This window comes from Mchenga conophoros, linkage group LG12, assembly GCF_057382185.1.
Source record: "Mchenga conophoros isolate Kocher_MC1m ecotype Shallow Benthic linkage group LG12, M_conophoros_male_GT1.1, whole genome shotgun sequence".
Taxonomy (NCBI): domain Eukaryota; kingdom Metazoa; phylum Chordata; class Actinopteri; order Cichliformes; family Cichlidae; genus Mchenga; species Mchenga conophoros.
The window spans coordinates 1945753-1962907 of NC_140537.1; the positions used below are offsets into that span (position 1 = coordinate 1945753).

Consider the following 17155-nt stretch of genomic DNA (forward strand, 5'->3'; position numbering starts at 1 on the left):
ATGGCAGAATACACAACAACACTATATTAGTGAAAAGAGTAAAAGTGCATTCCTTTATAGAGGGAATAAAATATAGGAGAAGGTATTTTGCTCTTTTTTTATCCACTTTCTTCTTATTCTTCTGTCAGCTAGGGTTGCTGACAGAAGAATATGAAAGGAAGCAGATGATCTGCTTCCATCTCACCCTATCCAGAGCATCTTCTCTGTTACACCAACCCTCTACATATCCTCCTTTACTAGATCCATGAACCTCCTCTGACGTCTTTTTTCTTTTAATATTGACTGGCGACTCTATTTCCAAATTCCTTTGTCCAGCATATCCACTTTCCTCCTCCTCCATGTCCAAATCATGTCAGTATGCTTCTCTAACTGTCTCCAAACCACTGAAACTGAGCTGTCCCTCCGATATGCTCATTTCTAATATAGTCAATACTGGAACTCTTGATCTTGAGATTAGCCACCTAAAACGTAACTCTTTGAAGGCCATTTATACCACTTATTTTTGTGTAAAGCTAACTGAGCCTTGCATAATATAATATAATATAATATAATATAATATAATATAATATAATATAATATAATATAATATAATATGGGCTGTCAAAGTTAACGCGATAACAATGTGTTAGTGCAAAAAAATGTTAACGCCTTCTTTTTTTTTTGACGTGGAATTAACGCACTCACACACCTGCGGTCTGTGACCTTTGGCACAGTTACCTTTTACCTGTGACCTTTGGCACGCCCAGTTTTTTTTTTTGGAAATCAGGAAGCGACGGATGCAGCAGTTGTAGATGTGAGCAGAAATGGATAAAGAAAAAGGTCTTTTGAACAGCAAGTTCAATTTTGAAGTAATGCCATATGGTTGTCTTGACAAGACCAAAGTAATTTGTATTTACCGTTGATGTGAACTGTGTTATCACCGCAGTACGTCCAGTCTCAAATACCGCTTGCTAGCCAAGCACACAGCTAACGCAGAGAGCCCTCCTCCCTCTCGCCAAAGGCAGACCACGCTGGACAGCTTTCAAAGGAGACGTCTGGACAATTCTACAACTAACAAACTTTCAACAGCCACAGCAAAATGGGTGGCTACAGCTTGCAGGCCGATTAACATTGTGGAGGAGGAGGGGCTACTTGAAATAATTCGCATAGCATCCAACAAATCCACGCATGAATTGCCTTCAATAGCTACCACTGTAACCAAGATACACAACTTGTATGAAGATGAGAAAGTCGAGGAGGCTTTGGGGCAGACCAACACGGTTGCACTCACCGGAGGCCATTGGACTTCTCTAGATATTCACAGTTACCTTGGGGTAACAGCGCATTATTTTTCACCACAGAGGGAACTTCAGTTGCATGCTTTGACTGTTATGAAGATGGAGGAGAGGCACTTCACTGACACGTGCGCTGAGCACTTTATGCAGCTAGCTAGACAGTGGGGAATTGAACATAAGGTCAGCACGCTGACCACTGACAGTGCACGCAACATGGTCGCAGCGGCAGGCAGCTGCCGTTTGAGCACATGCCTTGCATCACACACAGCCTCCATCGAGCCGTCACAGTTTCTCTACAGAACAGTCCATTTAACAGCACACTGACAAAATGCAGAAAGGTCAAAGGCCATTTCAAGCATAGCCCACCAAACGTACTGGAACTTGAAAAACAGCAAATTGCACATTTTCATAAGAAAGAGTCACTCAAGAGTCACACAAAGGCTCTAAACAGTACCCTGGAGATGATCAGGCATGTTTTAAAAAATCAAAAACCACTGAGAGATGCACTGGCACTACATCCAGCCAATGTTACAATGCCAACAGCAGCTGAGCTGGAGAAACCGAGGAAGCTGGACACTGTGCTGGAACAGGTAACTTATTAATACTTACTCTTACCACTTCTGACATAGGAAAGTGTGTGTGTGTGTGTGTGTGTGCGTGCGTGTGTATAAAGCATTTTACCCTTATGTGAGTGAATGTAGCAAATTCTTAATGAAGTGTATTTCTCTATAACTGCAGGTATATAACTGAACTTTTGGGAGAAGTTTGTCTCCTGCTCAGTGGTGCTGCCAACTTTGTGTCACCTGTCGCGAGTGATGGAGGTCTCTGAGGATGACCCAGCTTAAGCTGGGCTACACTGTGCAATTTTTTCAGCCGCGTTATTCAGCTTCTGCTCAAACTGTACGATTGACTCGCAGGGGTTAGAAGTTTGTAGGTCACGATGCTCTGATGCAACCCGAGTGCTCACACTGTGCGTCCATAAAAATGAAGGTAATCTGTCGCTCACTCTCCCTCTCAGTCTTTCACTCACACAGACACACCACCACCATCAACTTTGCTAAATTGCTAATGAAAAACATGATCAGGCAGCTGTGGTTGAGCAGCAATGTAAATCCAACTATTTTCACGGTTGTTGTGGTCGTGATAATTTTGTGAGGCCACATCGAAAAGGCTCGGATGAGCTTTCCAAAGTTCTACAAGTGCCTCCATCGCTTGTGTCCAGATCACACGCTGCACTGCTGTGCTGCTCCGTCTTTTTCACCGACGTTTATGTGTTTACGCGTGAGCAATGTGAGAAGCTCAAAATGGGCCAAAAATCGCAGTGTGAGCCCAGCTTACATGGTTAAACTCGAGGAGACCTTCAAAGCAAAAATGAAGAAGAGCAAGGAAAAAAGTAACATCGTACGGCTCAGGGTTGCGACGGCTCTGGATCCTCGGTTTAAGGATCTTAAGTGTCTAAGCATACCTCACAGGGCTGAGGTGTGACGCTTGATCAGCGCGTTGCCGAGGGAGAAGCAGAGGCCTGCACAGCCTGAACAACCAGCAACATATAAAGGAATAAAGGCTCACTTTTCTTTAAAGTTTAGCTCCACCTCGTTCGTCTGCATTTGGGTACGCACAACACAACCTCCACGCAGTCTACCATGGCAGATCATGACAGTACAAACTGACCAGAATGGAGCCAGCAGACTCTGCATGGAATCTGCAGCATGCGGTTTCAGACGTTTGTCTCTGTGAGGGCCTTCACACGTCCAAACTGGGAGTGCTGCAGCTGTTCCTTTGTTTTCTCTTTCACTGGCAACAAGTCCCGAGGTCTCCAGCTCTCTGGCCCCGCAGGAGGGGTGCGTGGCAGGAGAATAAGGATTGTGTGGCTGAATTCTGCGGGCTTACTCTGCTGCAGTGCTTCACTCTCTTTTTGGGATTTCCAAGCTCAACTGCCATGCTGCCACCTGCTCAGACACCTGATCAAGCGCCTGCGGCTACCACACCACCATTTGGTCCTCTATGCCAGAGGTCATCACAACCGCACGGCCTGCCCGTCCACGTCCTGACTGTCCACGGCCTGCATGCCCTCATACATCCACCAAACCACACCAACAACAGCCCTTCTTCGCCACTGTTGCCCTCCAGCCCTGTTTTTCCTGTGCTGCCACTGCTTCCCATGTGGTCGGCCCTCATAACTGTTTCGGCGCAGTCACCTTCCACGTGGTCGGCCTCCTCAACTGCTGTTTTTGTGTTTGGACTGAGTTATTTTAGATCCAGAGTCCACTACAGCTACAAGAGAAACTGATTTATAATCACCACAATTCTTGGAAGACATCAAATCTGGAAGTCAGGATTCACTAGTAAATTCTATCAGGGTTCCTACTTCAACTTGCAAGCCTGGTTGCCATAACAAGTGTCCATAAAGTGTTGCATCTCTCCACAATACAAACACTCACTTACCACGATTCTTCTGTTATGCTCATTGAGCGGCAGGTGAGCTCAGTTTTAATAGTAGGTCTGGTGGAGTTGAGTTAGGAAACCCCAAGTTTAATCCGACTCACCCAAGAAGGCAAGGGAAGGGATTTCTGCCGACTCCAGAGGCTGTGTAATTGATTTTCAAATGGTTTCAGTTGAATTAGGCCACTATCAATTTTCAAAAATATAACTTCATGATCTATAATAAAAAATACATCAGCGATAGAACAAATGTTCAAAAATGATATGGAAGTTCCCTATCAGATGTTTCTTTGTCTCAGTAATTGTAATGTTCTAATTGTGACAATTGTGATTTGGCTAAATATAGATTATATCAGTAATTTGCTTATAATTCAAAAATTGATTTTGGGGAAATTGTAATTTTAACAAATCTAATCTATATGCAGACAGACTTCAGGTCGAAGTCACTGAGATTTGAACTTTTCAGTATCTGCACCCTGATTGACTTCCTCTCTGCATTCACAAGAATTTCAGAAAACTCGGCCTCTGACTTTGAGATTGAGGTAAATGAGAGTCAAACTTATCCAAGATTTTTAGTAGATATAATTATGGTACCAATTTGAATCTCCTTGAGTTACTGCGTTCACAATGTAGGTGTCCACCCCAACAGCCTTTTACGGCTGAGGGGTAAAAATCGAATAGGTGATGAAAACAAAGATAATTAGCGTGATGATCAGTGTCATTTCCTATTAGATGAAGTCATACAAGTGACCGATATCTACCATAAGTCACGACTTAGCACTACATACAGTTCGCGTGAGGATGGTGCAAGACGCTTATGTTAAGTATGGATCTAGGAACATGAGAATATGAAGACAGTGGTGAAGTGTGCAGAAAGAGGGACAGATGGGTTTGAGGTGTGGGTAGGATTACACCATCAGCTCTGAGCCCTGTCTTGTTTGCAACGGTGATGGGCAGACCGACAGTTAAGGTCAGGTTGGAGTCTCCATGCACTGTGATGTTTCCAGACGACATTGTGATCTGTGACGAGAGTAGGGAGGAGTACTGGAGGTATAAAATGAAGATAAGAGGAATGAAAGTCTGTGGACAGATTACATGTGTGTGGATAGAGGGAGACAGAAAGGTGAGGATGGAAGGAGTATTCAAAGCAATGGACAATACACAAGAAAGGTGAAGTGGCAGGTTAGAGTGGAAGTTCATGGTTTCAGTGAAGGAAGACAGAAAAGGGTGAGATGGAGGAAGATGATCCACTGTGGCAACCTCTAAAGGATGCAACTAAAAGAAGTACTGATCATATCTCGCTTGGTAAAATATGTTGTGCCAATATTATTTCAAGGGTGTGACAACCTATACAAACCTAAGAGTAAAGAATATTTTTCTTGGGTAAAAGTTAAATGTCAGGGCCTTCTATGGCTGTTTATTTTAGTTGGACCGTGCCGTACACTTCGTGATGTGCTAATACAAGATCAAATTGAACCCACATAAACCATTTTAAACAAAGAAACTCCAAACATGTCTTACATACACTAATTTTAAGTGGTTTTTTTAACTTATAAATTGTAACTTAAACCTCACTGGGAGGCAGTGCAGATGCTTTAACAATGACATGAGATGAGAAAATGTATGAATGGATTAAAATGTTGTAACAGCATTTTGAACAGATTGAGGGATTTGCAGCTCCTACAGACAGACAATATGAAAATAATGCCCTGATTTCCTCCTAGTTGGATTAAAGTAATGCACTAAGTTCACTATTTGAGATCATGCTCTTGAGTTTAGCAATATTTCTTAAATGAAAAAATCAAAAGCTGGCTGGAACTTGAAGTCAAGGACTGATCGAAAGAAAGAAAGAAATGGTTTTAAAACTACTCATAATGTGACTTAACTGGATAATGTACACTGAAAATAACGAGGGACCCTAGGGGGGCCGCAGATGCTGTGGAGGAAGCACACTTGGAGGCAGGGATTCTCTTCACCCAATGTGCCATTTATTTACAAAAAAAGCCAAGCTGGGGGTACGAACAACAAAAACGAAACTTGTACAACCAAACTTAAAGCAGGTCCAAACGCTAGGCTCATGCCTAGTGGGATGCTACCCAGCCTTTAGTCTTACAGCACCACCTTGAACTCAGCATTAACTCTGCTTTTAAAGCTTAAACCCCTCCCCAAGAACAAGCCATGCAAGGCCTTCCTCTCTTTCTCACACTACACCACAAATCCTGCCAATGATTCACTTCCTTATAAACATTGAATCAGGTACTGAATCAGTGACATACTGAATGAAGCTTTGTCCCTGATCATGTGTATCTGGCTAGATGAACCAGACCACAGTGCTTCTGAAGTGGTGTGATGTTTTTTTGACACATGCGCCGGAGCTTCAGGTTCAAATGGACCAGCACTAGCAACATGAAACAGAGAAACCTCCAAACATTTTGGTAATACTGATAATCTAACAGTAAATGGTTTTGAATACATGGGCCCACTGCATAACTATTTCATGGTATGAAACTTAGGAGCATTTTATTTCACTTCCTTAGGACATAAAACAAACTAATGAAGGAATGGTCCACATCAGCATTAGGCTCACATTCATAACTAAAACAACTCTATGAGGATGGTGAGGAGTCTGCATATCGACAGGAAGTTGAGCGGCTGGTACTCTGGTGCAGTCAGCACAACCTGGAGCTGAACATGCTTAAGACTGTAGAGATGACAGTGGACTTCAGGAGACATCCCTCAACACTGCCCCCTCTCAAAATATATCAGACAGCCCTGTGTCGACTGTGGAGATCTTCAGGTTCCTGGGTACCACCATCTCCCAGGACCTCAGAAAGACCCAGCAGAGGATGTACTTCCTGAGACAACTGGGGAGGTACAGTCTTCCACAGGAGCTGCTGATCCAGCTCTACACTGCAGTCATTGAGTCTGTCCTGTGCTCCTCCATCACAGTCTGGTATGGAGCAGCCAGTGAACAGGACAGGAGCAGACTGCAGTGGACTGTATGGGCAGCAGAAAAGAATATAGGCGCCCCCCTGCCCTCCATCCAGGACCTGCACCTCTCAAGAACCAGCCAATAAATTCGATTCTGATTCTGCATCTGGAGCTCATTGAGCCTTGGTCCCTCTAGGACACTGTTATTGAGTATGGGGGGACTCCCTCTATGCTGCTCCCGACTAGTTGTTGTCCCCCCTCCCATGGGACTTGGGCACTTGGTGGCTCTGTGGGTTAGCTGACTTGGACCTCTTCATTGTGCAATGGGGGCTCTGCCAGGTGTCAGGAAGTGAAGGAATTTCTAAAGAGTTCCTGAAGAATGGATGAAATGACTTGTTTGAAATCGAGTGACGGTTAGACGCAGCCATATTGGCAATGGCAAAGCAGCTCCAGTTAATACAGTAGGGACTCAGTTTCAGTGAGTGAAGCACACTGCTTCACACCACTAAACTGTGAGATGATAATATAATCAATAACATGTTCTGGAAAGATGAGCCTGAGATCAAACTTCCTGATGAGGCCAGTGAACAGAACAGCAAGACTGTTCCAACAAACCCTGGTTGGTGTGTCCAGGAAGTTCCAGCAAAATCTTCGACTGTCACACTCAACTCGGGATGAATCAGAGCTTCAATTATGAAATTATACAAGCTCAGTTGTATTTGTTCTATTTGGCTTGGCTTTATTCTGCAGTTTGTTTGTTTTTAATTTAAGACAGGTTTTCTACAGTTCATGTTCATTTAACCACTTTTGCAGTAAAATACTTTTACAGATTCATAAATGAGAGAATATGAAAAACATTGTTGTGATCTTTCTACTTCTGGCTGGGACATCTTGAAATTTCGGTAGCATTTCCAGTGTGCCGTTTTCCTTGTTTGGATGGAGAAATAGGATGTATGCGTACGCAATGCTTCAGTGAAGCAGTGTACAATTTCAGGTAGACCGTGTTTACAATAGGCAGTAATGCAAAGCTGCCATTCTTACCTTTCCTAATACAGGTGTAGCTCTGGCTGAAGACGGTCTGATAGAAAGAACACAACAAACAACAAACAATGCTTAGCATATTTAAAAAGTAAACACACAAATGATTAGTTATGCTTATAATTGGACTGAGACCAACACAGTCAACTTGTTAAAAACCACAACGTCAACAACATCATCATGAAGTGACGAGCTGAGAGTCTCCGTAATCTTCTTCTCTGTCGTGACGATGCACTTCCTCATGTTTTCCCATGAAGAACTATAGTGAGAGCTCAGGTTGGTTTGTGGTTTGGGTTACATGCACTTCCATATGTTAACCACATATGAACTAAAAATGTCTCGTCACATCTATTACCACCCCAAATTCATAAAAATTGGAACACTGTGGAAAATGTAAATATGCAATGATTTGCAAATCTAACCCCATCAGAACATGTAACACACGTTTTTAAATGTTTTTACACATAATGTTCAAACTGTGACATATTACTATTGCATGAAAAGTATTAGCCATTGGTACAAAAAAGCCCAATTAATCAAGTTAATTGGGTAAAAAGTCCCCACAATCACCTCCACACTTCTGCCTTTTCTTCTTTCTAGCTGCGTGCACCCTGTTCCTGTGTCTTCAGCCATCAGCAGCACAGTTTCCATCTGACTGATCTGTTAGGAAATCTCACCTCATGTCTGATTTGGCAAAGATTTTATACTGGATACATACAAATGACTTTGCCACAGTCGTGTAAACCTGGGCCTGGCATTAGGAGTATGGTTTGTGGCACCGCCATAGCTGGAATATATACTTTCAAGGGTAAATCAACCTTTCCATTTCTCAAGGCTCATTCATGATTTTTAACATTGTATAGATTTTACAGTAGTTACCTGCTGGGAGCAGGTTGTGATGTTACTAATATTAGGCATTACAGTGAATAACAGCTTAAGAAGTTAGTTGTCAGTTTAATTAGAAATGGCGATAGTGTAGAGCAGCGGTCTCCAACCTTTTTTGCGCCACAGACCGGTTTATGCCCGACAATATTTTCAAGGACCGGCCTTTAAGGTGTCGCGGATAAATACAACAAAATAAAACTAGTACCGGTACCGAAAAAAAGAAGATTTATTCATAACACACGTGAAAAGACCCAGGAAAACAGAGTAAACGATAAAAAGGATAACAAAATAACGCTGACAACCGATAAAACCCCTGAAAACCAGACATTTCACACCTGAGCCTCAACTCTCGCGGCCCGGCACCAAACGACTCACCGACCAGTACCGGTCCGAGGCCCGGGGGTTGGGGACCGCTGGTGTAGAAGCTTCAAGGTGGAGGGGCATTAAGTCCTATGATAAGGTGGGTAATGAGGACCACGTGAGACAAAATAATATGCAGTATCTCAGCCAGGGTTGCCTTCATGGTCACTACAACAACATTAGGCTGGGTTGGGACCAGTGAAGGGAGAATTAAGTGTAAACTACGCTTTCTCCTCATCAGTTTGAACAAATCAGACAGACGCACATTCTCATATAAAACTTTGTATTCTGCTAAGCAGGGTACTCGCTTGACTGCAGCTGTTTTACAGCATGTGGTTTTCTGAACAAACGGGATCCACGTACATGATGCTTTATAATCAGTCAAGGCCTTGTAAATAAATGTATCAACAGAAGAAGTGTTTTGGCTGCTGCTTCCTCGAGGTGGATAAACAAACACGCTAACACAAACCAGCGCTCAGTACAATTAAAAGGAACTATTCAGATGATGAAATAAGAACAAACTGGTTATCAATTAAAAACACTCTAATTCCACACAGGGACAAGTATTCACATTTCTAATAATCATTCTCAATCGCTCTCATATACTTACCTTGTACAACAGTTACTGGAACTGCCACTACCATGGATGCCACTGCTGATAGTGGTGTTGGGGACAGAACTGGGGTTAGCAGGCGCACTGGACTCGATTATTCCCCGACCGCTGATACATTTGGGCTCATCCACCACTGTGCATGCGTGAGGTAGACGGGCAACATCCCTCACGTTCATCAGCAAGTTGTACCCTGTTTTTAGGATATGAACCGCCTCATCGTGGGAGATGGTCACAAAGCTCTGACCGTTGACTTCCAATATCTGATCACCCACCTGCAACAGAGAACTCTGGTTATGCACTACATGCTTATCTATGTCTCATAACACCTTCTGTACATAGTTCCTACACGCCTGCATCTGGGAAGTATTCACAGCGCTTCACCTGTTCCACATTTTGTCATTTTACAACCCAAAATAAATGTAATTCATTTTTCACCTCAAATTTTCTACACACAACATAATGTGTGTAACATTTTTGCCATAATTACAAAGTGAAGAAATTTGCCTGAAATTCTTGCAAATTTCTTCAAAAAACAAAATGCATGTAGAGAAGCATTCACAGACGTCCATAAATGGAACAAAGCTGGGACCCTCAGGAGTCTTCATAGAGGTGGCCATCTGCCCACCTGTCAGTAAAAGGTTTGGCAAAAGGCATCTGAAACAAAGTTCTCTGTTCTTCATCATCATCACCTTCATTTATAAAGCACTTTAAAACAACCACAGCTGACACAAAGTGCTGTACATAGGAACTATATAATAAAAGTACATAAGATATAAATAATGTTGGCCCTGCGACAGACTGGCGACCTGTCCAGGATGTACCCCGCCCCTCGCCCTATGACAGCTGGGATAGGCTCCAGACCCTGAAAAGGATAAGCGGAAGCGAATAGATGGATGGAAGATATAAATAAAAGCAAAAGAAAAGAAAAAGTAAAATAATTAATTAAATAACTAATTTCATTACAAGAGAAACTAAGTCTCACTGAGGTTAAAAGCCAACAAATAAAAATGGGTTTTAAGACGCGATTTAAAAGTGGAGAGGGCTCTCTAACGTGCACGCGCAAATTATTCCATCATTTAGGACCCACGATAGTATAGGCCTAGTGGGTACTTTGCTAGTACAAACTAACACAATGAATATATTTTATAGAATAGAATAAACAAGGGGAAATTTGTGTGTAACAGCAGCAAAAACAAAACACAACACATGTATGTACCACCATGTGGACATCGCTGTGTGATTCTGACTATTTTTTCAATTCAATTCAGTTTTATTTACACAGCACCAAATCACAACAACAGTCGCCTCAAGGCGCTTTATATTGTAAGGTCGACCCTACAATAATACATACAGAGAAAACCCAACAATCATATGACCCCCTCTGAGGGGAAGAAGACAGGATCAAAGACATGCTGTGGAAGAGAGCCACAGTGTGTCTCTGATTAATAATAAGAAATGATTCAGCGCAGAGAGGACTCTATCTATGGGCGAATTTCGATCCCCGGGCTCTCTGTCCTGATTCCTTGGGCAAGACACTTTACCCTACCGCCTACTGGTGTTGGTCAGAGGGGCCGATGGCGCGATATGGCAGCCTCGCTTCTGTCAGTCTGCCCCAGGGCAGCTGTGGCTACAACTGTAGCTGCCTCCACCAGTGTGTGAATGTGAGAGTGAATGAATAGTGGCATTGTAAAGCGCTTTGGGTGCCTTGAAGAGCGCTATATAAATCCAATCCATTATTATTATTATTAACACATAGTGAGTGAAGAAGAAACACCCAGTGCATCATGGGAATCCCCCAGCAGCCTACACCTATTGCAGCATAACTAAGGGAGGATTCAGGGTCACCTGGTCCAGCCCTAACTATATGCTTTAGCAAAAAGGGAAGTTTGAAGCCTGATCTTAGGAACAACAAGTCAGCCTGGAGTGTGAGAGTGAAGTGCTCTAATGGGGTGATATGGTGCTATAAGGTCAGCAAGATCCTGATAATAATGAATTACAGTCTATTATAGAAGTAATGGCAGATTTTTTTTACTCATGTCAAGCAAAAATATCTTGTATTAAGTGAAAAAATCTGCCAATGGAACAAGTGAAAATTCTCCAGATCCAAGATGCACCGTCTAAAAACAAGCTCATATATGTCAGTGAAATGTTACTATGTAGCTGACTCTGTCTTATTTTAAGTGTGGTGAGATATGTTTGACTAGAAATTAGAGAAATATACTTGGTAAGATTTTGAGTTTTTGCAGTGAGGCAGAAGAAAGAACAAACAACAAGAACAAATACAGGCCTGCGGCCTACTACTGCCACCCTCACTGCTGATGAGGCCCACAAGCCCACACTAAGGCAACAACAACCCCAAACTGCAGCACGGAGCGTCACACCACAGGACCTCCCCTCCCTGGACAGCAGTGCAAGGACAAAGAGACAGACAACCCACACCACACAGTTCTCCCCTAACCTACATAACATATGAGGGCTGAGCAGGTGCAGACTGAGAGAGAGCAGCACCCACACACTCCCACAGCCTCACAGGATGGAACAGTAAAATGATCCCGAGCCTGTATAACTGGGAACATACTTCACTGCATGACAGAGTTAGAAAAGCCACATCAGCTTCCCTGCAGCTGAGTGTCGGACATCCTGAACCAACACTCATGTCAGTTACATCCCACTTGGTGTCGTGTCCTGTGGACTGTTTTGAGTCCAGTGAGAGACACATTTCTGGGAACTTAGTAGAGCTGCTGCTCAAAATGGCAGAGTGGGCTGAGGAAAACAGTGCAGTGGTACTGACAATGCAGCTAACACGATACCTTAAGCAACAAACATCCTGCGTTACTTGTACATCCTTCATCTTTTTGTAAGAGACGTTCTGACGGTGATGAAGCCCACTGTGGGAGCACAGCAGTCACAGGGGAACGACACATGGGCATGCCTCAGTCACTCAAACAGGAGTGTATTACAAGCAGGAACTCAACGTTTCATATTCTCAAACATGGATCCACTCATCTCTGCGCTGGCTGTTATGAATGCACTGATGATCTTTGGGAGACACTGCAGCCATGCACTGTTTGGAGCCATTTGAACACAGCAGTGCAGACAGGTGTACAAATGTTTTATTATTGTTATTATTGCATCATTGCTATGAAAGGCAGAGCAGACATGAGTGGAAATAAGTTTTAAGAGAATATAACAACAACCACCATGCTTGACCCAAGAAAGGGGAAAAAACGCGACCTTTAATGAAAACAGAGCAGCTGATGAAAGTTTTCTGAGAATAACTGCAGCAACAGTAAAATACAGCCAGCCAACTCCACTGCCAGGAGGAGAGGAGGCAACAGAGGAGCAAGAGGAGTCACAAGCTTCTAATGTTTGGAGGTTCAACTGGAGACACTGAGAGAAGGAATCCCTCAGCTGATGCAACGCGTGAGGAGCTTCTATTCCACTGACCCGCTGAGCCCAAGGCTACAATCCATCCACGTCTTACACTGACATGAAGACTGTGCGTGGTATCAGTCCCCTCTGTTTTATCTCCTTTAAAACAGAGAAGAACCACGATTAACCCCTCAAAGCTGAGGCGCACGGCTTTTCTTAATGCCAATCGTCACTAAAAGCTAAATCTGTTACCTGCTGTTTTATTTGTTTTACAGATTTAAATGCATATTTTGTAATGTGATTCTGTTTTACTGTAAATAGTTAAAAGCGTATAAATATTAAAGATACAATCAGAGACTGAATCTTTTGTCACTTTGAGATGGGTCTTTGTTTTGTACTATTTCTTTTTCCCAGCACTCTGTTCCATGTTTAGTGTCATAACTCATAGAAATAATAACATTCGTTATAATATGTGGTTTGTACATTAGTCGTTTATTTTATACAAACATTTACTTAAATCCATCCATCCATCTTCATCCGCTTTGTCCGGGGCCGGGTCGCGGGGGCAGCAGCCTAAGCAAAGAGGCCCAGACCTCCCTCTCCCCAGCCGCCTCCTCCAGCTTATCCGGGGGAATACCAAGGCGTTCCCAGGCCAGCCGAGAGATATAATCTCTCCAGCGTGTCCTGGGTCTGCCCCGGGGCCTCCTCCCGGTGGGACATGCCTGGAACACCTCACCCAGGAGGCGCCCAGGGGGCATCCTTGTCAGATGCCCGAACCACCTCAGCTGGCTCCTTTCGATGTGGAGCAGCAGCTGCTCTACTCTGAGCCCCTCCCGGATGGCCGAACTTCTCACCCTATCTCTAAGGGAGAGGCCAGCCACCCTTCGGAGGAAGCTCATTTCTGCCGCTTGTATCCGCGATCTCGTTCTTTCGGTCACTACCCACAGCTCGTGGCCATAGGTGAGGGTAGGGACGTAGATCGACCGGTAAATTGAGAGCTTCGCTTTTACACTCAGCTCCCTCTTCACCACGACGGACCGGTGCAGCGTCCGCATTAATGCAGCTGCAGCCCCAATCCGTCTGTCGATCTCCGGCTCCCTTCTCCCATCACTCGCGAACAAGACCCCGAGATACTTGAACTCCTCCACTTGGGGCAGGAACTCATCCCCGACCCGGAGTGGGCACTCCACCCTTTTCCGGCTGAGAACCATGGCCTCAGATTTGGAGGTGCTGATCCTCATTCCCGCTGCTTCACACTCGGCCGCAAACCGTTCCAGTGCGAGCTGGAGGCCCTCACCCGATGAAGCCAACAGAACCACATCATCTGCAAAAATCAGAGATGAGATTCTGAGGCCACCAAAGCGAAAGCCCTCCGCTACTTGGCTGCGCCTAGAAATTCTGTCCATAAAAATTATGAACAGAACCGGAGACAAAGGGCAGCCCTGGCGGAGCCCATCACCCACCGGGAACGAGTCCGACTTATTGCCGGCAATGCGAACCAAGCTCTTGCAACGGTTGTATAGGGATCGAATGGCTTAAATCCTTTGTAATAAATTGATCTGAAGAGCTGCTTGGGAGCCAACAGAGCTGACTCACTGAGCCATAAGAAGCAGCTCTCTTATTAAAAGAGCCAGAATTCAAATCACTAATAGTTTCCATCACTGTTGAATGAGCTGGCAAAACGTTACAGAGAAGCACTGTGTGACTGTCCAACAGTTGCTAATGGTTTGAATTTACACCTAATATTCACTGAGTGATGTTAGGCACCCACAGTGACATATACACTGTGTCTGTACTGGAAGCGAAACAAAACAAATACCAACAACAGCTTTGCAACATGTACTTCTGTCCATATACTGCCAGTTATTCTGTGTATCCACAAACACAATCAGACCTCCTGCAGGACAAAGGGTGAAGATGAAGTCACGGCATTAGATGCTGAGTTTGAGCAAAGAGACTAGAAAACTTTATGTTTCATTATTCTGATGCAAATTTGAAATTATAAAAACTGTTCATTTATTTAACAATACAAATACTTACATTTTGAATTGTCTTTTAATATTTCTTTTCCAGGGTTAGAAAAGTGACTCTAACTGAATGAATTTAACCCTTGTGTGGTGTTTTTGTTACTCAGCCGGTGTTCATGGGTCTGGTGGACCCGCTAGAGTTTTGGCTTTCCAATTAACACTATCAAACAATTTTATGTTAAATTACTCAACAGATGTTTACTTCATCCCAATTACGAGCCATGAGAACAGAAAACATGGTTAATTTTTCCCTTCACCTTTGTTCGATCACATTTATGAATTAATGTGCTTCTCATTTTTTTAATAAAATGTTAGAAAAATAAAATAAAATCAGTTATAATCAAGTGTAAATATCTTTATACCATATTTTGCAGGTTTTGATGGTATATACTGCCTAAAGGGGCAGCGGCCTCCACTTGGCATGGGTCTCACAGACCACCATACAAGGGTTAAGTAGATTTCTATCACTTTCTAATGCATATGTAAAATAACGAACAGGCGACACAATCGGTCACACATGTAAATACACATATACACACATATAAATGAGCCAGGTCCTTTCATATGGAGCTGTGATGACGACTCTGCTAGTCTGAAAACCACAAGTTTAAACAGTATCTGAGGCTACGCTGCCTCTGGTGGCCACTAGCTGTATATGCCATGTGATCCAGTTCACTAGCCAAGCCTCCATCTTATTAACTGCAAAAACAATTTCTGACAGTCGGCTGCTGCGTGACCAGCACAGCAGACACACACAGATCCACACACACTAGCAGCTTATTACACAATCAATGAATCACTGCAGAGTATCAATGAATGAGCCTTATCTCGACAGTGAGGACGGAGCTTCTTCATACCTTTATCAACATCTTCTCTGTTGTTGTGGCTTTAACACTTTTTTTCATAGTGTGTAAAGTATGCCAGTCCCAAAAATAGCTCTTTATCTCTCTGTTAAAGTAGTGCAGCAATATCTCCCACCATGCTTCTTTGAAAAGTTTTAAATTTGGCTTTTTCTCTTGTTTTTAGCTGTCCCAATTATTTCAACACGTAATCTAGAATGCTGCTTTATTTTTATCTCCAAGTCAGACGTGGTGTGACAACATCAAGAAAGCCATGTTGTTCACAGGCAGGAAGCAGTTTCTGTTCTCCTCCCCTCAGGCAGGTTGAAAAGGCCTGAGTCAGAAGACTGACCTGAAAGCACACAGCGACCTGGAACATATATATAAAAATAAAATTCCCATCTCGCCCCTGCGGGCGGTTTATCCTTCAAGCTCGGGTCCTCTACCAGAGGCCTGGGAGCTTGAGGGTCCTGCGCAGTATCTTAGCTGTTCCCAGGACTGCGCTCTTCTGGACAGAGATCTCCGATGTTATTCCCGGGATCTGCTGGAGCCACTCGCCTAGCTTGGGAGTCACCGCACCTAGTGCTCCGATTACCACGGGGACCACCGTTACCTTCACCCTCCACATCCTCTCGAGCTCTTCTCTGAGCCCTTGGTATTTCTCCAGCTTCTCGTGTTCCTTCTTCCTGATATTGCTGTCATTCGGAACCGCTACATCGATCACTACGGCCGTCTTCTTCTGTTTGTCTACCACCACTATGTCCGGTTGGTTAGCCACCACCATTTTGTCCGTCTGTATCTGGAAGTCCCACAGGATCTTAGCTCGGTCATTCTCCACCACCCTTGGGGGCGTCTCCCATTTTGCCAGTCTGGTCCTGCAGTCTCGGCTGACTGCTTGGTCTGCCAGTAGCTGGTGTTTTGCGCCTCTGGTATTCTTGGCTCCCCCTTGCCGTAGCATTTATGTTGTACCTCGTCAATCTCTAGCTGTGAGAGCAGTCCCTTCTTTCGAATGTTGGAACACTGAGCTACTAGTTGTTTCGCCGTCATTGTGGATGTTGGGTATCGAAGAATCCATAGGTCCCTCATCCTATTCATGTAGCCCCTTCCGCCGGGGTTACTTGCGTAGTAGCATTCCAACAATGCCCTGTTTTCGTCTCTTGCCCACCGATGCCTTCTTGTTCCAGTAGCCCACTTCTTGTCACGGTGCCCTGGTTCCTCAACACCTGACGTGGACCTTGTTGATCCGGGCGACGTCCGAGCCGGCATGCCTTCATACTTATCTGTCTCGCTTGCTTAGCATAGGGGGTCTAGCCTTAGGACCCTTACTGGATACAGACGCCCCAGGCAGGAATCGAACGCCTGGGGCGTGTATAT

The 17155-nt window shown here is 44.0% G+C and overlaps 1 protein-coding gene across 3 annotated transcripts in view; it reads right to left on the reverse strand.

The window, feature by feature from the left end:
* LOC146561857 (whirlin-like) overlaps positions 1-17155 on the reverse strand; it is a 61989-nt gene that overhangs the window by 14219 nt on the left and 30615 nt on the right. For all 3 annotated transcript variants that reach the window (XM_085293267.1, XM_085293266.1, XM_085293268.1), the window contains exons 4-5: positions 9541-9815; positions 7689-7725 (exon numbers count right to left, since the gene is read on the reverse strand). In XM_085293267.1, coding sequence (XP_085149393.1) covers positions 7689-7725; positions 9541-9815 — 312 coding nt within the window. The remainder of the gene's footprint in view (positions 1-7688; positions 7726-9540; positions 9816-17155) is intronic.